At 39.9% G+C, this 21,331-nt stretch overlaps 1 protein-coding gene across 5 annotated transcripts in view; it reads left to right on the top strand.

Moving 5' to 3' along the window:
- Nucleotides 1-9,499: 9,499 nt before the first annotated feature.
- Nucleotides 9,500-21,331, top strand: part of LOC308680524 (fibroblast growth factor receptor 1-A-like) — a 33,440-nt gene continuing 21,608 nt past the window's right edge. Inside the window, exons 1-2 of one of the 5 annotated variants that reach the window (XM_081348688.1) lie at nucleotides 9,500-9,718; nucleotides 11,204-11,326. In XM_081348688.1, coding sequence (XP_081204814.1) covers nucleotides 11,215-11,326 — 112 coding nt within the window. In that variant the 5' untranslated portion in view covers nucleotides 9,500-9,718; nucleotides 11,204-11,214. Of the gene's footprint in view, nucleotides 9,719-11,203; nucleotides 11,327-11,983; nucleotides 12,116-17,345; nucleotides 17,473-21,331 lie in introns of those variants that run through there. The other 4 variants (XM_081348686.1, XM_081348687.1, XM_081348689.1 and 1 more) reach the window with 4 other exon arrangements.

Genomic DNA, 21,331 nt, shown 5'->3' with positions numbered 1-21,331 from the left:
TGATGAAGCAGTTTATTCTGCAAGGTGTATGTAAACTTTTGACTGTTAACTGTTGATAAATTGTGTGATGTGATTGATTACCTCAGTCATCAGGGCCACATCATAGTAGAAAGCTGGGCAAGGTTCCTTCTATTTCAAACAAACACCAGGATTCCACTGACTACGCCATCTTTACTGACGCTGGGCTTAAAGTGATTAAAAATAGAGAACCTTTTTATTGCTACTTTACAGCGAATTAAGCATAACTTTATCAATTACACAAAGATACAGTATATGACCCATGCAAACCCAGGACCAATGCAAATTAAGAAAGGTATTCTTACATTTTAAGCTTGCCCCACATAGCTATCTTCATGAAGGATGTTCCTGTTCCTGTATTTACCACAGTTGACACAGCAATGCTGCAAGCCTTCTTCCTTTGGTTTGTTACCTATAAAATATATGATGATTATAGGGCAGGTGTAAATGCACAGGTGGGAATTTATTACTTGCACATGCAAAAGATTCAAAGCATTTAAAAGCTATGGGGATAACGTTAGTTAGTGACTTGAAAGTAGTGTTTTAGCTTGATCAGGATGTGCTGTCATGATAAATCTTTTAACATACCTCATCAATACAGGTCTGTGATTCCACACCGCTTGCACTGTATCTCCAATAACAAATATGAACTGATCCTTCAAAATGAATGTTTAAATCCAGGTAAACACATAAATATTACATATTCCAAAACAAATAGTAATTGAACAACTCTTTAAATACAAAATGAAATTGAACACATTACAAGCATTTTTTCTAGAGGTGGGTAACGTTAATATATTAAATATTTATGGTGGTTATAAGATTGATTATTTGTATTAAATGTATATAAACGTCTTCGAGTGTTACAATATTGGATCAGCATGCAGCAAATGTTTAGTAGCTTGTTTAAAATAATTAAAAAAGTCGGTTTGGTTTAAAAAAAAAATCAGCAACCAAATTCCTCGAAAACGACCACACACGCCTTCCTCACATTACAATGTAAGACATTATTAGAATGCAATCATATATAAATTATTGAAAACATGATTAATTCACCTCCCGAGTCTATTGAGTTTATAATATCTGCGATTAAAATGCACTCAGCAACTGGCATGTTACGGTGAAAAAACAAAAAAAAAACCAAAGAAAGCATCAATATATACTTACTTGACTGATTATTTGCAGTAGAGATGCACCGATTGATCGGCTGGTGACCGGAATTGGCCGATTTTCACGTGATCGGCCGTAACCGGCGACCGGCCGGTCAGTCTGACAAATGCCGATTTTATGCCGGTCTAATGCACTCGGGCGCCGCATAATTAACATCGCGCAACATCAGCATCACACGTGCACACGGAGCACATGTAGAAAACCTCGTGAATTACGTCCGTTCAGACTGCAAGCGCGTATTTTTTTTCGGCGTGCATGTTAATCAATGAGTGCATTCACAACGGAAGCAGGAGCAGCGCGTGAGCGTCAAGCAGGAGCGTCGCGAGCAGTGAAGCGCGTGTTTCGGCGCCGAGTCTATTTGCTGCACTGCTCACGCTCAATTAAAGGGAAAGCACACTTTTGATGGAAAATAGCCTAAATAGGGTTTCACTAAAAAAGTGCCCAAAATGCACAGAATTTGTGTGTTTTAACAAGAACTGGAGCAGGCTATGTCAGAAAAGAAAACAAAGACTAATATTTATAGAAAATGTACCCTTTAAACTTGTTTTATTATTCAGTTTGTACAAGTGATTGCAATAGGCCTGTGTGTGTGTGCTTTGAGAAATATCTTTATACTGCAAGGCTATATTTATTTTATTTTTTATTTATATAGCCTATTATTTTATTGCCATTCCCTGTTTTCATACAGACGTTTCGTTTGCTAAATATATATATATATATATATATATATATATATATATATATATATATATATATATATATATATATATATATATTGGATATTGAATGTGAAAAGGAAATGGTTCTTCAACAACACTGCACTTTAGATGTGTGTGAACTATGCAAATTGTAAAATGTTCTATTACAGAAAAGATATAAAATAAATATTTGTGTGTGCTGTAAAGTGGTTAGAAAAAATGAAATCGGAATCGGCTAAAATCGGTATCGGCAGGTCAAACTTAATGAAAAATCGGAAATCGGAATCGGCCCAGAAAATTGTAATCGGTGCATCTCTAATTTGCAGCATAACGTCTCATCTGCAAACAAACATCCAAACGTGGTGCTCCTTTTGTTCTCTTGTTTGGCTAGCTTCAGTATCATCACGCATCGCAAACGGATCGCAAAACATAGCGCATTTTACAAACTCTAGAGAAGTAGAGCGTCATAATGACGTAGTATTTCTCGCGCATGCGCATTAAACAACATATTCATATATCATGCATGGTTAAATGTTATTTCAGCTTTTCTGTTTAAGTTAAAGTTGTTCTAACTCATTGTGTTGTTAAACTCTGTAAGTTCACAAAACTTTACTCATTAACCTAACTAAAAGTCAATCTTTTTTTTTCAATGTAGTCTAGTGTGATTAAAATTAAATGTATTTTAACTGAATTTAAATGCAAATTCATTTTGTTTACATTTGTTTAACTTTTGCTCGCAATTAATACAATTTTAAATGTGTGTTTAATTGACTTAGAACAACATAATGATATTGAAAACTTGTATTATGTTCACAGATGTAAAGTAGCTACAACACATTACTATTAGACTCCTCTCATATATTACATTTTATTTTCAAATATTATGTAGAAAGCTGACACTAGTTGAGAACATAGAGCAAGGGCTGGTGATAAAAATGTCAACAATAAGTTGTACTGGATTATACTGTATAAGCAGATGTATTGGAAAAATACATTTCAACTGCATAATGCACACAGTATTATAGACAAAACACATTTAAAATACATTAACCAATTAATTTTGGACAACACACTTGAGTTGGAATTAAAATCAATTATTTTCCATGTTTTCCATTAAAACTGTTATTTTATATATTAGTCAATACATCAAAATAAATTCCCTTTAATAACTTATAACTTTAACTTTAATAAATTTAAAACACTATAAATCATAATTTTTTAAAATGTATGTTTAAGCAAAACTTAGTAGACATTGCAAAGTGCATTTTTTAAAACATGCACTTAAGTGTGTTAATAAATATTGTCATGAAAGTGTTCTTTCTTTAAGTTAAGCTTAATTAGACATTATTACAAAGTGCATTTTTAAAAAGTGTACTTAAGTGTGTTAATAAATATTGTGATGAGAGTGTACTTACTTTACATTAAACTTAATTAGATATTATTACAAAGTGCATTTGTAAAAAGTGCACTTAAGTGTGTTTATAAATATTGTAATGAAAGTGTACTTTCTTTAAGTTAAGCTTAATTAGACATTATTACAAAGTGATTTTTAAAAATGCACTTAAGTGTGTTTATAAATATTGTGATGAAAGAGTACTTACTTTAAGTTAAACTTAATTAGATATTATTACAAAGTGCATTCGTAAAAAGTGCATACTTAAAGTGTGTTTATAAATATTATGATAAAAGTGTACTTTCTTTAAGTAAAACTTAATTAGACATTATTACAAAGTGCATTTTTAAAAAGTGTATTTAAGTGTGTTAAGAAATATTGTGATGAAAGTGTACTTTAAATTAGACTTAATTAGATATTATTACAAAGTGCATTTGTAAAAATTGTACTTAAGTGTGTTTATAAATATTGTGATGAAAGTGTACTTTCTTTAAGTTAAGCTTAATTAGACATTATTACAAAGTGCATTTTTTTAAATGCACTTAAGTGTGTTTATAAATATTGTGATGAAAGTGTATTTTCTTTAAGTTAAGCTTAATTAGACATTATTACAAAGTGCATTTTTTTAAATGCACTTAAGTGTGTTTATAAATATTGTGATGAAAGTGTACTTACTTTAAGTTAAACTTAATTAGATATTATTACAAAGTGCATTTGTAAAAAGTGCACTTAAGTGTGTTAATAAATATTGTCATTAAAGTGTATTCCCTTTAAGTACACTTAAGTGGTCTTTAATTTTAATTTTATTATATTATCTGCAAGTGCACTTTTCAAAAAGTATACTTTGATTATTTTAAGCACACAAAAAGTACGCTTTCAATACAATTAAGCACACTTCTTTTTCACAAGGGTTCATCCCAATTACAAGCAATATAAACAGCATATATGGTCAATATTTTCTCTTTACCTTTGTTAGATCACATTTAAGAATTGCAACCTCGTGTGGGAATGGCAGGAGTAGAAGCACAAAACTCACTCTTGCACTCTTTTTCACACTTAGCCTACACAATCTCTCTCACACACGCACGCAGTCGCACACACACACACTCATGCAGACACATACACACACCCACAACACACACACAGACACACACAAAACACACACCTACACACACACACACACACTCATGACGTTCCAAACCTGTAAGACTTTCGTTCATCTTCAGAACACAAATGAAGATCTTTTTGATGAAATCAGAGTTTTTGGCCCTCCATTGACAGCTACGCAACTACCACTTTAACGCTTCAGAAAGTTCATAAAGAGATCGTAAAACTAATCAGTATGAATTAAGTGGTTTAGTCCAAATTTTCTAAAGAGACACGATCACTTTATATGATAAACATATTTAATTTAGGCTTTAATTTAGACAAATTCCATTATAGTAGGGCTGTAATCAACCAAAGAAAATCTTGGTCGACTGAAGTCCTGAAATTTTCGCATAAAAATCGACTAAACTACGTTAGGAAAAAAAAAGTTAAATTAATTAGATGCGCACTGTGCGCAGTACTTGGTAGCCTTGTTGTCCGCCTAAATGAATTATAAATAAACATAAACTAGTAGGCTATTTGCCTGTCGGCTCTGCAGCGTTGCATCACGTGCACCTGCGCAATATCATAGCCTATGATTTCCGAAAATAGTACTATCAGAGAATGTCTAATAAGGCGAGAAGTTTCACTCTCAGTACACTTCCGGCGTCTGAACTGGTTGCAGTTCCACTCTGGCTCCACATGAGGGCGCTCACAGGACGAGTGCAGAATGAATGGAGGTCTATGGCGCTATACCCGCTATACCAAAAAAATCCACTTTTCTCAGGATATAATTTTTTGTCTAGTAATTTGAATGTTGTATTCGAAAGGAGATGCAAATAAATTACTCACTGCTGTGTGTTAGATTTTTTTGAGTCACTTATTTGCTTTAAAAAGTCTTTTAAAGTGTCAATGACGTCATACACATCGTACGACCAGAGATACTGCTTTACGGCAATCCTTCACTCACTTTGGTGCTTTCGTGCTCTGCACTTTCTTTTCTCTCGAGGCATCGACAACACAGCTGACACAGGGAAACACACGTGCTAGAAGAGTTTTTGTTTGTTTGTTTCTGGTCATGCTTCGGATGCCACGATGCCATCAAGCGGGATCTCTGGTCGTAATCAGTCCTTCACTGACCAATCAGCGTTCATTAGCAGAATGCTAGCGTGTTATGGGCAACAACATCTCAACCTGTAAGAAATCGAAAGGACATAAGTACTCGTTCATTCAACTTTCGACCTATAACCCATGTTGAACTTGCAAAATCTACAATCAGATCTGAGATTTCTCAGCGGCAATCGGGTGAAAGAGACACATTTAGCCGTCTAGCCCCATAGACTCCCATTCATTTTGCACTCATGGCGATCGCCCCCAGTGGAACTCTGGTGGAACTACAACCAACATTCCGTACAACAGGGCTTAATAGGGAGTGGGCAGGCTCTCCGTAGACGGGCTCTGGTACTATGTTGTCAACTAGTGATATCATCACAAGAACTTTTGAGGAATATACAACATAATTTAGACAATTGTTTTTGTCATATGTATTATAATAACTGACAGACACTATCATTTCAGCCGCTCTGTGGAGCTCAGCTTCGCGGCTGAGACACGAATAGACTATTAACTTAAAAAAAATGCCGCCACACGGCCGATGTCTTTGTTGACATGGTAGAAGAGGACTGACTGACTGAATTAAACGCTCTCACAATTAAATAAATAATATTCAGCAAACCTTCTAGTAGCCTACTTTCTTCAATCTGTCCGTCTTTCAAGTGGGTTGGGCTAATCCAAAAGAAGTGAAAACAAGGGGGGTGTTCTGAAGACAGACTGTTACCTGTGAAACAGCGGTGCTCTGAAAACTCGGCCCCATTAGCAATTAGTGCTTTCCACCTGATGAAATGAACGCGGCAAAAAATCGACCAATCAGAATTTTGGTCGAGCCAGAACGTATCGACCAAATAATCGACTAATCGACTGAGATTACAGCCCTAGTAAAAGATAGCTTAGATTGTTCAAATAGGGCCCGATATATTTTCAAAACTGTTTTATGGAGTTTTGTCTACTCTTTTTGGAAAGAGGTTTCATCAGCTGAACAATGAATGTTGTTGAACAACAGTAAAATCCGTTGAACACCCTGTAATTCTACCCCTCACAGCCTTGTTTTCATTCCTGTCAAAAGTTAAACATGTCGCTACTCTGATTATATGCACACAGGCTGCTGAACAGAGGCATTTCACGGTCTGTGAGCTGTTGGCGAAACGCTTCCCAGCCTTGCGAGTTGTGAAGGATAAAAGATCTTGCATACCTTTCGATCTCTGTCCCGAGAAGGACCGAGTTTGGGAGTTCCTGAGACCACCACAATGACCCTATCTAACTTACAGTCTGAAATGCCTTTTCATTAAGGGTTATGAAGAACATTTGCAAAAACTGTGCCTTGTAAATCAGTATGTCTTATGGTTGAAAAGAGGCATAGTCACTTAAGTTGGTCTTTATGGTTACACAAGCCTTTCCTCATGTTGTGAGAGCCTACAAGAGTCGATCCACTGCTACTAAATGTGACCAGATCAACAAAAAGTCTTGAATCCGTGGCACATTTTGCTGCATGCCAATCCTACATGGAGTGAGCAAGGTTTGTCTGGTTAGCATGAGCAGTTTGCCGCTGATGGAAGATGCTTTAACTACATTTCGTGATCCAGAAATCTTCACTTGTTGATGGCCTTGCCAAAAGGATAGTTTTCTTCACAGTGAGCCAGAGGGTGATAGAGTCCTGTTAATGTTCACTGAATAAAGAAACCCAGGATTGATGCTTCTGGAGATCTTCATAAACCACTGTTTCCAGCACCGAACCTCCATCGCAAGGGCAACTTGAGCAGGATGTTTCTCAGTGATACGCTACTCAGTTTGAGGGACATTATGAGATGTTTCAACTGTAATTCCTCACCATCAGCAATAACAAGTGTATGTCCATCAACAAACCGATTTGTATGTTTCTAATTTATTGCTGTGCACATGCGGGAACTGTATCAATAACGGTGCATATGTTTGCCCAGCACTAATGTGAATGACTGATGTAATGTTTGTAAAACGAATCTGGTTCCATACTTTATCTTTACTTAAAGTAGTAAGAATGACAGTGGCCCACAACTGATTAGCAGAAGTATTTCAGTAAGACGGTAATAACGTGATTTAGCTAATTAGCCGGAAATGTATACACTATATAAAACACAAAACTAGTATTTTGAACACCAAGTAGAAAATATATACATCAATAATTATTCATACTTAGGCCTACAGGTTAAGGTTCTGAGGAGCAAATTAGTCCAAATAAACTGGGCACTGACCCATCTTTCAAGAGCAAGCGCTTTTCGAATCTCGTGTTGAACTCAGATTTTTTGGGGGGGGACTTTTTATTGTATTTTTAAAAAAAAAAAATTATTATGCAATAACAAATACAAAACAACCATGAATGAGCAATAAATGAGCATATAAACAATACACAATAAAGAGGGTTACATTATATAAACATAAAGAATATTAAGCTAGCTTAAATGATTGACACCAACATAGAGTTTTTAGAATTCGTCAAGGAGTTTAAATATCAAAATCTTTCTTAAAAATGAAAAAAGGAGGAGTTTTCTTTGAAAACTTACACTTGTGAATATAATATTTGGCAAGAAAAAGTAATAAGTTGAGAATAAATTTAAAATGATAAGGGTCTACTTTCAGAGAGTCACCAAAAAACACAATTTTTTGATTTATACAAAAGTTTAAAGACAGATATCTTTTAACAAAATTTGAAAAGTCAACCCAAAATATTTTGCAATACATACATTCCCAAAATAAATGAGTAATTGTCTCATCAACCCGATGACAAAAGGTGCACAAGGGGGAGATACTATTATTAAATTTAGCAAAATTATAATTAACTGGATAGCAATTATGAATAATTTTAAAAGATACTTCAACAACTTTATTAGATAAAAATAACTTTTTCTGAAGGAGCCAGAAATCTTCTCATACTATATTATTATCAAATTTGTTGTTCCAAAAGCTTACACAAGCAGCTTTAAAGAAAGTAAAGAAATCTGATCCTTGTTAAGAATTGAGCAAATTTTCTTGTCTGACAATCTGCTGAAAAGAGTTTGATCAACAAATAAATTAGTGTTGTCAAATATAGGTAAAGAGCCTAAAGGTCCTTTAGGGCCAGGATTGACTAAAGGTTTTACACAATCAGGAATTTTGAACTCAGAGATTTGAGAAGCAGTCGTCAGTAAAATGATGTGTTGTGGGCTGGTAAAGTTCGCGGACGGACAACGTAGGCTACATCATAGGTGGGCCGCGGGCATTATGCAAACGTATCTTCAGAGACGCAGAACCCTAAAGCCGAAGGCTTCGAAGGAGAAATGACTCGTTTAGACGGTTCAGAGTCGATTTTTTTTTTTTTTGCAAGACAATAACTTTATTTATCATGCACTTTCGACTTTACAACTTTGCAGACATTTTACATTCACAAACAGCTGTATTACACACTGCATGAAAGGGAATATTCGAAAAACCATAATAGGGGCAGTTTAAGAGCAATGTTGTGTTGTAGCCTACTTGACCAGCACATTCTGCCCTTCTGTACTGTAGATTTTTGTGATATACGTGGTAGCCGACACATCTGGAAGTGATTTCTGAAATCAACTGTTTGGACTTCTTCTGTTTTGACCCTCTTATTCTTTTTACTATTACTTTGGGCAACCTTGGTTATATTAAAATGTGCTTTATAATTAAACCAACTGAAACAAACTATACACACTGCACAGTTTCAGGAGCAGTGATGTGGAAATGTACTTTGGAAAGTAAAACTTTACAATATTGTGTTACTCCCTTACAAAGTAACTAATTGCATTGCTTAGTTACTTTTAAGGAAAGTAATGCGTTATGTTACTTTTACGTTACTTTTTCTCATCTGGGGTTTGATGATTTACTCACCATCAAGCAATAGGTGTACATGACATTCTTCTTTCAGACGAATACAATCGGAGTTATGTTAAAAAATGTCCTGGCTCTTCCAAGCTTTATAATTCTGCGACCAGGGGTACGCCCCTGCGTGTTAGTGATGGAGCGGGAGGTCTTTCTGCTCACTGCTTGGGTTAGTTTTGACTTCGGACTGCCGACTGAAATTGGTTGTTAGTCAGAATTAGTCATAAGTGTGACAAAATAATCTCCACGCAATATTTAGGACGAATACATCTATCAGAGGGAGAAATGTGGAGCATCGACCAGTGACTATTTGGGAGTCAGTTATTTTATGAACATCTGAACCTGATCTGGAATTGTCTTTTTTTTTTTCAGAAAGAAAAATGTGAGTACACAAAATGGACTCTTATGCTGGTTTGTAATAAAATACACATGCTTTTCTGTTTTATTGAATTTGAATAATATTATTTTGTACTGTCATAATGTTTTTATAAACAACACTTGCCTTTTGAGAAGAGATGGAGTATATAGTAAGAAATGTCTTAAATGTTAGGTGCTATGATTGATCACCATTAATTAAGTGTTTTGCTATTTTAATGGACCTTTCCGCTTTAATCAGTCACCTAAATAGTGGTGGGACAATTGTTTTTTGAAAGTAGGCTACATACAAAATAGATATTGATATGAGGTCATAAAAACTGCTTGTGTAATAATTAATTTAAACACAGAAAGCATATAAGTCCTATTTTATGCATTTCCAACAACTTGAACACTTCGAAGGTTTGAAATCTGTGGAAAATAAAACGGTAGCCTACTCCATACTTGCGATGATATGCAACTGAATAAATTATGTAGATAACCAATTCTTCACTGTTTGCAGCTTCTGTTTAAACTGTTGCTTGATTTATTGTTGCTCTAATTAATTATCCAATATATCACAAATCCATCAGATTGGTCAAACTTAAAACTTTCCAGTTTACATAATTTTGATTCATTCAGCAATCCTCTTTTGATTGTTCTTATACTGTTTTGGTGAAATTCTACACACACACACACACACACACACACACACACACACACACACACACACACACACACACACACACACACACACACACTTACGTAACATGTTTTTCCAGCATGAATCATTTTTCCCAGAAGAATGAACAGGAAACGGTATGGGCCAAATAGCCTCCTTATGTACTGGCAGTCTAGCACTGGGGCAGCTTTAATCGGAAGTAGTTTGTGTAAAGGAAAGGAAAATCTTTTTTTTATTTTGTATTTTTTATCTAGCTTTATATCAGCTAAATAATTTGGTCATAAACTTAGCCTTCTTTATTGTGATGTTATTTCCTTCCAGTAACCATAGTTTCTATTCCCAAATTTTCCAAAAGTTACAAAGCACAAAGTCCCTCCAAAGGTAGTTATTCTCTATATCAATGTCACTGTTTCTGAACTCCCTGAAACACCAAGATGATTGACAGGGCAGTTTAAACCTTGACAAGATGCATGTAACTAAGCAACAGAGCTGTCCGTTAAAGATGACGAAGTGGTATGTCCCATAGCTTGCCAACTGTTCTGATACTCTTCTGATACACTTCTTCACAAAAAGAGCACAGACTTTTAGGGTGTACAAGTAGGTGAATTGGGATGCAGCAGCAGTTATTGCACGGGGTGGGACATTTCCCCAAACACGCTTGAATCGGTTGACCAATCGCAACACAGTGGTCCAGCCAACCAGTCAGAGCACATTGTGCTCTTCGGAAGTAGGGGCTTCATAGAGACAGGAACTAAACAGAGCATTACTGACAGACTGGGAAAAGAGGAACTGCAACAATGGAGAATATGAGAAAAATAATGTTTTTTTCAGAGCTGACCTGGATGCAGAGAGAATCCTTGATGATAATGATGAAGAAAACCATGCTGCTGCTGATCTTAGTATTCCTAACCCAGCCTCTTCAATCACAGGGCAGATCAGCCATCCAAGCTGAGGGTAAGTTTTTTTCAACAAAATCAAGTGTGATAATTTTCACCTTTCTAACCTGCAATTAATTTTTGCAATTGTAAGATTTATTTATATTTATATGATGTCTGTTGTGATTGGCTATAACCTCATCACAATCATTCAAACATCATTAAGATTTCTCAATAACTTTACAGTAAGCTTAGTTTCAGTAAATTAAAGTGTATAATTGCAGGTAAGGAGTAGTTAAAGGGGTCATATAATGCCATTTTTGTACAAGTTAATATGCTTCTTTATGGTATAAATTAAAAGTTTGTAATATACTTTAATTAAAAATTCTCATTAGTATTGTAAGAAAACACAAATTTTACCTGGTCAAAAACAGCTCTGTTTTCAGCACGCCGTTTGAGTGCATGTGTCTTTAAATGATAATGAGCTTTGCTCACCCCGCCCCTCTGTTCTGTGCGTACACCGTTTTTAATAATAACACTGTAGAATATGTTTGTGTCGCATCTATTCATAGATGTACGGGAGTAGGATATTAGGAGGACGGGGTGAGGGGGAGGGGTCGAGTTAGTTGCAGGAAGACTTGATGTATGAAGACATTAAAGTGGTTCGTCATAAAAGTTACCAAACGACTACTTTGTTTTGTGCACATCTACATGGTGACAGAAGTGAGATTGCTGAGAAATCATGGCTCAAAGTCTCCGGCGCATAGAACCGCTCGTATTTGATGACGACATCGCGAACAACTGGCTGAAATTCAAGAGGGAATGGGACGTGTACAGCAAAGCAGGACTGTCGGACAAATCAAAAAAGGTGCAAGCTTACACTCTCCTCAATTTTGCCGGTTCAGATGCACTAGATAAATATGAATCATTCCACTTTCAAGAGGGTGAGGACAAAGAGGATCCTGACGTGTTAATAAAAAAATTTGATGAGATATGCCTGCCAGAACGGAACATGATAATGGACAGACATGCTTTCAATATCACAGTACAAAAACCTGATGAAGGAATTCAGTCTTATGTGGCCACATTAAGACTGTTGGCAAAAAAATGTGACTTTGGAGTGCTAACTGATGAACTAGTACGTGACCGAATTGTCTGCGGCATCCATAATGATGCAGTTCGTTCTCAACTGTTAAGGGAAAAAGATTTGACATTGCAATCAGCAATTAGAATATGTATGCTGTTTGAGCGTTCGGAAAGGGGTACCAAGGAGCTTAAAAGGGAGGCTGAAGTGTTTGCAGTTCAGCACAACAAACGGCGATGTAACAATTGTGGGGGTGAGCATGATTTTGAGCGCAACAAATGCCCGGCTTTTAATAAACGCTGTAACTCATGCAACAAATGGAACCACTTTGCCAAGTGTTGCAGATCAAAGCCTCAATACACAGGTGGGAGAATGGCTCCTCCTAGTGATAAAAACCTACACAGAGTAAATGAAGTGGAAAGTGAACTCCACCAAGATGATTTTCACTGTGAAAGTGTGGATCTGTTTGCAAACAAAGGAGAAATATTCACCTCTCTCACAACGACTTGTAACAAGCAGATTAAGCTGAAAATAGACACTGGGGCTAATGTCTTTATCCACACTACTGTACATTGACCCCAATGCCCAAATTGATCAGTCACACAGAGTGAACCTGATAGCTTACGGTGGTCACACAATTCAGACACTGGGCACTGTCACCCTAGTTCTTTCAGGGGGAAAATTACAATTTCACATAGTGGATAGAAATGTTAAGAGCCTGCTAGGCTTACCAGACAGCATGAGGTTAAATCTCATACAACTTAGCCCAGAAGTACATGCTGTACAACAACAGGCTCCCGAGATGAGTGATTATGAGGACTTGTTTCGTACTGACACTGTTGGCAAGCTCCCAGTTATATATCTCATGCGCCTGGATGAGTCGGTGCATCCGACTATGTGTGCCCCCAGAAGGATCCCGCTGGCCATGAAAGACAAAGTTGCGCAAGAGCTGGAAAAAATGACAAAAATGGGCATTATTGTGCCAGTGGAGGAGGCTACTCTTTGGGTGTCTGCCATGGCAGCTGCTGTAAAAAAGGATGGTTCGGTACGCATATGCATAGACCCTGTACATCTTAATAAGGCTCTCTTGAGGCCTTATCACCCGTTAAAGACTGTAGAGCAAGTAATCGCTGATATGCCACAGGCAAAGATTTTCAACATTCTGGACGCAAGGTGTGGATTTTGGCAGATCCCTCTAGATGAGGAATCATCGAAACTCACAACTTTCATGACCCCGTTCGGGAGGTACAGATTTCTACGAATGCCTTATGGGATATCAACTGGAAGTGAAGTTTTTCAGAGATGCATGGAACAGCTCTTTTCAGGCCAGCCGTGCGAAATAGTCGTGGATGACATCTTGATCTGGGGCTCTTCTGTTGAAGAACACGACAAACGCCTCAAATGTGTGTTAGAGCCATCAATATGCAGCTGAACCCGACAAAATGTCGCTTCAGGGTCTCAGAGGTGCCATATGTAGGCCACCTTCTCACAGATAAAGGTGTCAAACCTGATCCAGAGAAAACCAAGGCCATCCGCCAGATGCCCACTCCAGAGGACAAACATGGTTTGCAGAGGTTTCTTGGCATGACCAATTATCTCTCAAAATTCATCCATCGGTACAGCGAGATAACGGCTCCCCTTCGTCAGCTCCTGCGCCAAGATGCACAATGGTGTTGGACTGAACAACATGCTGCTGCTGTAGACACACTTAAAGAACAACTGACAAGTCCACCTGTCCTACAGTATTTTGATGTGCACAAGCCGGTGACATTATCTGCTGATGCCTCCCAGCATGGTCTCAGAGCAGTCTGTCTTCAGGATGGCAGGCCTATTGCATTTGCATCGAGATCTCTCACAGACACTGAAGTGCGCTATGCACAGATTGAGAAAGAACTCTTGGGACTAGTCTTTGCCTGTGTAAAATTCCATGATTATATCTATGGCCGGCCAGTGACTGTGGAGACAGATCATCAACCCCTCATAACCATTCTGAGAAAGCCCCTGCACACAGCGTCAGTGCGCATCCAGCGAATGATGCTCAAACTTCAGCGTTATCATCTGATTGTGATTTATAAACGAGGCCGTGAACTGTATGTTGCAGATGCACTATCACGCGCACACCTCCCCACCACTGACAGTCCTGAAACCATCGAGGACTATGACGTGCTAGCTCTGGAAGGGGTGTTGTCATCTAGAAGGATTGAAGAACTTAGGCAAAACACACAGGCAGATGCTGTCTGCAAACGACTCGCAGACACAATTCTCACTGGCTGGCCTGACTCATATAAGGAAGTTCCACATGACATCCGCCCGTTCTATGCTATGAGGGATGAACTGACCATGGATGATGGTTTGATTCTTCGTGGTCAGAGGTATGTAATCCCCCACTCGCTCCAGAAACACTACCTCATACAGCTTCACCAAGGTCATCCTGGCACACAGTCCACCAAGCGACGGGTACGCGAGACCATGTTCTGGCCTACAATATACAGTGATATTGAAAGGGAGGTCTCCAGATGTGCTCCGTGCAATGCTCTAAAGCAGCATCAGATGAGAGAACCTTTGCAACTTCACCAGATACCAGACAGTCCATGGTCCATCACGGCAGCTGACATATTCGAGTGGTCAGGGAAGACCTACCTGGTTGTAGTGGACTCGTACTCTGGTTGGTGGGAGTATGATATTCTTCCGAACCTTTCCAGTAATGCTGTGATCAGGCTATTGAAAAGGCAATTTGCTATACATGGGATCCCCTACCAGTTGATGACTGACAATGCAACATCATTTTCAAGCAGGGACTTCAAGAACTTTGCGCACCAGTGGGACTTTCAGCATGTCACGAGCAGTCCCAATTACCCTAGGTCAAATGGTCTGGCGGAACGTGGTGTCAGATCTGCAAAGCATCTCCTAGAAAAGTGTGCACGTGACGGTTCTGACATCCAAGCAGCTTTGCTGAACTTGCGCAACACACCCAGGGATGGCATGCCTTCTCCGGCGCAACGTCTACTGTCCCGACGCACCAGGTCCTTGATCCCCATGGTACCATCCCAGCTCACACCAAGAGTTCAGACCAATGTTCAGGCTGCTTTGTTTGCACTCAGAGAAAAAGGAAAGATAAGCCATGACAAATGTGCCAGACGCCTTTCGCCTCTGGAGCCCGGGCAGACGGTACGCATGGAGACGACCCGTGGGTTTGACAAGCTGGCTACAGTTTCAGGAAATGCCCTTCAACCCAACAGTTATATTGTCCAGTCTCATGGGAAGACTTATGTAAGAATCCGCCGTCACCTGCTACGGGTGACTGAATCATGCTGTCCGGATACTACCATCACGTCCATGCCCATGATCTCTCCAGAACCCCAAGCAAGGCCATGTACTGTGATGTCACATGACACTTCAGAAACTGGATGTGACATGCCGTCGCCACAAAAAAGCGACAGTTCCAGGCAAGAGAATCCAGCTCCACTTGTTGTCACTCGATCAGGAAGGGTGTCCAAGCCTAACTCAAGGTTCAAAGACTTTGTCACACACTGATTGATTTCGCAGTATGTAGTGTTTATAATAGAGGTTAGCACGTGTTATATGTTATATGTTGTTAGTGTTTATTTCTATTTTGCACTTGTTTGAAAGTTAAAAAAAAAAAAAAAAGAAGAAAGATGTAGAATATGTTTGTGTCGCATCTATTCATAGAAGTTAGTTGCAGGAAGACTTGATGTATGAAGACATTAAAGTGGTTCGTCATAAAAGTTACCAAACGACTACTTTGTTTTGTGCACATCTACAAACACAAAAACCATAATGCGTTGTTCATTATAAACGTGGGATTATGAATTATATTGAGAACGTCGTACATAGAAAACATGCCGTAATGTACCCTGAGTGTAAACAGCCGCATTCATCATGAAGCGTGCAAGCGATTTGCAAAGATTAATATAAAGGTTAATAAAACGTTTCACTCACTTCAGTTCTTCTGGAGGTGCAGCAACATGAATAGTTGGTACGGATCCTTTTTCCAGAAGCAGCTTTTAGCAAAACCATCTTTATACTGACCTCGTTTGTAAAGCAGTCTGGTGTGTGTGAAATGATTCGCGCACACATGAGAGCATTGACGACGTTGATCATGGGGAATATTCCCTTCGAAAACAAAACTCAGCCACTGCGTCTTCAGCGGTTCGGATTTAGGAACATCAACATGATGCTGTGATCGTTTTTACACCCAAGAACAGAACACCACAATCGCTTAGACGCCATTCTACTCACAGACAGTCAGAGACAGTGCTCCAGCGAGACGCGCGGACTATGATTGACAGCTCGCTCACGAGCGAGGGCGGAGTCTGTGTTTGAACTGCGGCTGTCAATCAACCATCGTGGGAGGGGCGTCCGACCGTGTGACGTCACACGGTCGAACGGCTTGATTAGAGACAGGGGAAAACATACAAGAAGATTAAAAAAAAAACACTGGATGGATTCTTATCATTTTATGATGGTTGTGTACAGGCACTGCCAACACACATTTCAGTACAATTAACTTGTAAAAGTGCATGTACCATTATATGACCCCTTTAAGATGTGGATCTTCATACAGCAATTTATTAAACAAAAACAAGAAAATAATCCAAGATAAGGACGATAATTCAACAGCACCAAAACAGACAATAAAACAAAGACAACAAACAAAGGAAGAGACTCACACAGGGCTACATATACTGAGTAAAGAAGTAACTAAACAAGAAACAGGTGAACATAATGAGTAACTATGGCAACCACTTAGAACACATTCAGGCTGCATCCAAAATTGCATACTTCCCTATATAGTAGGTGAAAAACAGTATGTGACAAAAAAAAAGTATGTCCGAATTCATAATACTCATAAAAGAGTGGGCAAAATGTACCCAGATGATCAACTGCTTACGGAGAGATCTGAAGTGTGCATATGATGGAGAGGCTGATCTGCCCTGTGATCCCACTGGGAGTAGACCCCGGGGAAGACCCTAGACTACGTCTCCCGGCTGGCCTGGGAACGCCTCGGTGTCCCCCCAGAAGAGCTAGAGGAAGTGTCTAGGGAGAGGGAAGTCTGGGCATCTCTGCTTAGACTGCTGCCCCCACGACCCGGCCCCGGATAAGCGGAAGAAGACGGTATGGTAACTAAATTGTCGGTCATTAAATAAGAAATCTAAATAACTGTGTAGATAACTGTGTAGATGATTTGCTTTGTGTAACCCCACATCAGATATTAGGCCGAAGTATTTTTTTGCACACAGTGCCGCGACCAATCAACCTCTCCTTTACGGCTGGCTGCCTGGTAACCTGGTAGCCAACGGTAACCCTACACCAACCTCTCTCACAACGACTTGTAACAAGCAGATTAAGCTGAAAATAGACACTGGGGCTAATGTCTTTATCCACACTACTGTACATTGACCCCAATGCCCAAATTGATCAGTCACACAGAGTGAACCTGATAGCTTACGGTGGTCACACAATTCAGACACTGGGCACTGTCACCCTAGTTCTTTCAGGGGGAAAATTACAATTTCACATAGTGGATAGAAATGTTAAGAGCCTGCTAGGCTTACCAGACAGCATGAGGTTAAATCTCATACAACTTAGCCCAGAAGTACATGCTGTACAACAACAGGCTCCCGAGATGAGTGATTATGAGGACTTGTTTCGTACTGACACTGTTGGCAAGCTCCCAGTTATATATCTCATGCGCCTGGATGAGTCGGTGCATCCGACTATGTGTGCCCCCAGAAGGATCCCGCTGGCCATGAAAGACAAAGTTGCGCAAGAGCTGGAAAAAATGACAAAAATGGGCATTATTGTGCCAGTGGAGGAGGCTACTCTTTGGGTGTCTGCCATGGCAGCTGCTGTAAAAAAGGATGGTTCGGTACGCATATGCATAGACCCTGTACATCTTAATAAGGCTCTCTTGAGGCCTTATCACCCGTTAAAGACTGTAGAGCAAGTAATCGCTGATATGCCACAGGCAAAGATTTTCAACATTCTGGACGCAAGGTGTGGATTTTGGCAGATCCCTCTAGATGAGGAATCATCGAAACTCACAACTTTCATGACCCCGTTCGGGAGGTACAGATTTCTACGAATGCCTTATGGGATATCAACTGGAAGTGAAGTTTTTCAGAGATGCATGGAACAGCTCTTTTCAGGCCAGCCGTGCGAAATAGTCGTGGATGACATCTTGATCTGGGGCTCTTCTGTTGAAGAACACGACAAACGCCTCAAATGTGTGTTAGAGCCATCAATATGCAGCTGAACCCGACAAAATGTCGCTTCAGGGTCTCAGAGGTGCCATATGTAGGCCACCTTCTCACAGATAAAGGTGTCAAACCTGATCCAGAGAAAACCAAGGCCATCCGCCAGATGCCCACTCCAGAGGACAAACATGGTTTGCAGAGGTTTCTTGGCATGACCAATTATCTCTCAAAATTCATCCATCGGTACAGCGAGATAACGGCTCCCCTTCGTCAGCTCCTGCGCCAAGATGCACAATGGTGTTGGACTGAACAACATGCTGCTGCTGTAGACACACTTAAAGAACAACTGACAAGTCCACCTGTCCTACAGTATTTTGATGTGCACAAGCCGGTGACATTATCTGCTGATGCCTCCCAGCATGGTCTCAGAGCAGTCTGTCTTCAGGATGGCAGGCCTATTGCATTTGCATCGAGATCTCTCACAGACACTGAAGTGCGCTATGCACAGATTGAGAAAGAACTCTTGGGACTAGTCTTTGCCTGTGTAAAATTCCATGATTATATCTATGGCCGGCCAGTGACTGTGGAGACAGATCATCAACCCCTCATAACCATTCTGAGAAAGCCCCTGCACACAGCGTCAGTGCGCATCCAGCGAATGATGCTCAAACTTCAGCGTTATCATCTGATTGTGATTTATAAACGAGGCCGTGAACTGTATGTTGCAGATGCACTATCACGCGCACACCTCCCCACCACTGACAGTCCTGAAACCATCGAGGACTATGACGTGCTAGCTCTGGAAGGGGTGTTGTCATCTAGAAGGATTGAAGAACTTAGGCAAAACACACAGGCAGATGCTGTCTGCAAACGACTCGCAGACACAATTCTCACTGGCTGGCCTGACTCATATAAGGAAGTTCCACATGACATCCGCCCGTTCTATGCTATGAGGGATGAACTGACCATGGATGATGGTTTGATTCTTCGTGGTCAGAGGTATGTAATCCCCCACTCGCTCCAGAAACACTACCTCATACAGCTTCACCAAGGTCATCCTGGCACACAGTCCACCAAGCGACGGGTACGCGAGACCATGTTCTGGCCTACAATATACAGTGATATTGAAAGGGAGGTCTCCAGATGTGCTCCGTGCAATGCTCTAAAGCAGCATCAGATGAGAGAACCTTTGCAACTTCACCAGATACCAGACAGTCCATGGTCCATCACGGCAGCTGACATATTCGAGTGGTCAGGGAAGACCTACCTGGTTGTAGTGGACTCGTACTCTGGTTGGTGGGAGTATGATATTCTTCCGAACCTTTCCAGTAATGCTGTGATCAGGCTATTGAAAAGGCAATTTGCTATACATGGGATCCCCTACCAGTTGATGACTGACAATGCAACATCATTTTCAAGCAGGGACTTCAAGAACTTTGCGCACCAGTGGGACTTTCAGCATGTCACGAGCAGTCCCAATTACCCTAGGTCAAATGGTCTGGCGGAACGTGGTGTCAGATCTGCAAAGCATCTCCTAGAAAAGTGTGCACGTGACGGTTCTGACATCCAAGCAGCTTTGCTGAACTTGCGCAACACACCCAGGGATGGCATGCCTTCTCCGGCGCAACGTCTACTGTCCCGACGCACCAGGTCCTTGATCCCCATGGTACCATCCCAGCTCACACCAAGAGTTCAGACCAATGTTCAGGCTGCTTTGTTTGCACTCAGAGAAAAAGGAAAGATAAGCCATGACAAATGTGCCAGACGCCTTTCGCCTCTGGAGCCCGGGCAGACGGTACGCATGGAGACGACCCGTGGGTTTGACAAGCTGGCTACAGTTTCAGGAAATGCCCTTCAACCCAACAGTTATATTGTCCAGTCTCATGGGAAGACTTATGTAAGAATCCGCCGTCACCTGCTACGGGTGACTGAATCATGCTGTCCGGATACTACCATCACGTCCATGCCCATGATCTCTCCAGAACCCCAAGCAAGGCCATGTACTGTGATGTCACATGACACTTCAGAAACTGGATGTGACATGCCGTCGCCACAAAAAAGCGACAGTTCCAGGCAAGAGAATCCAGCTCCACTTGTTGTCACTCGATCAGGAAGGGTGTCCAAGCCTAACTCAAGGTTCAAAGACTTTGTCACACACTGATTGATTTCGCAGTATGTAGTGTTTATAATAGAGGTTAGCACGTGTTATATGTTATATGTTGTTAGTGTTTATTTCTATTTTGCACTTGTTTGAAAGTTAAAAAAAAAAAAAAAAGAAGAAAGATGTAGAATATGTTTGTGTCGCATCTATTCATAGAAGTTAGTTGCAGGAAGACTTGATGTATGAAGACATTAAAGTGGTTCGTCATAAAAGTTACCAAACGACTACTTTGTTTTGTGCACATCTACAAACACAAAAACCATAATGCGTTGTTCATTATAAACGTGGGATTATGAATTATATTGAGAACGTCGTACATAGAAAACATGCCGTAATGTACCCTGAGTGTAAACAGCCGCATTCATCATGAAGCGTGCAAGCGATTTGCAAAGATTAATATAAAGGTTAATAAAACGTTTCACTCACTTCAGTTCTTCTGGAGGTGCAGCAACATGAATAGTTGGTACGGATCCTTTTTCCAGAAGCAGCTTTTAGCAAAACCATCTTTATACTGACCTCGTTTGTAAAGCAGTCTGGTGTGTGTGAAATGATTCGCGCACACATGAGAGCATTGACGACGTTGATCATGGGGAATATTCCCTTCGAAAACAAAACTCAGCC

The sequence above is a fragment of the Scardinius erythrophthalmus genome (genome assembly GCF_964197995.2).
Source record: "Scardinius erythrophthalmus genome assembly, chromosome: 20".
In the NCBI taxonomy this organism is placed as follows: Eukaryota; Metazoa; Chordata; class Actinopteri; order Cypriniformes; family Leuciscidae; genus Scardinius; species Scardinius erythrophthalmus.
The sequence above is the reverse complement of the archived record's forward strand: the minus strand, read 5'-3'. Positions and strand labels throughout refer to the sequence as shown.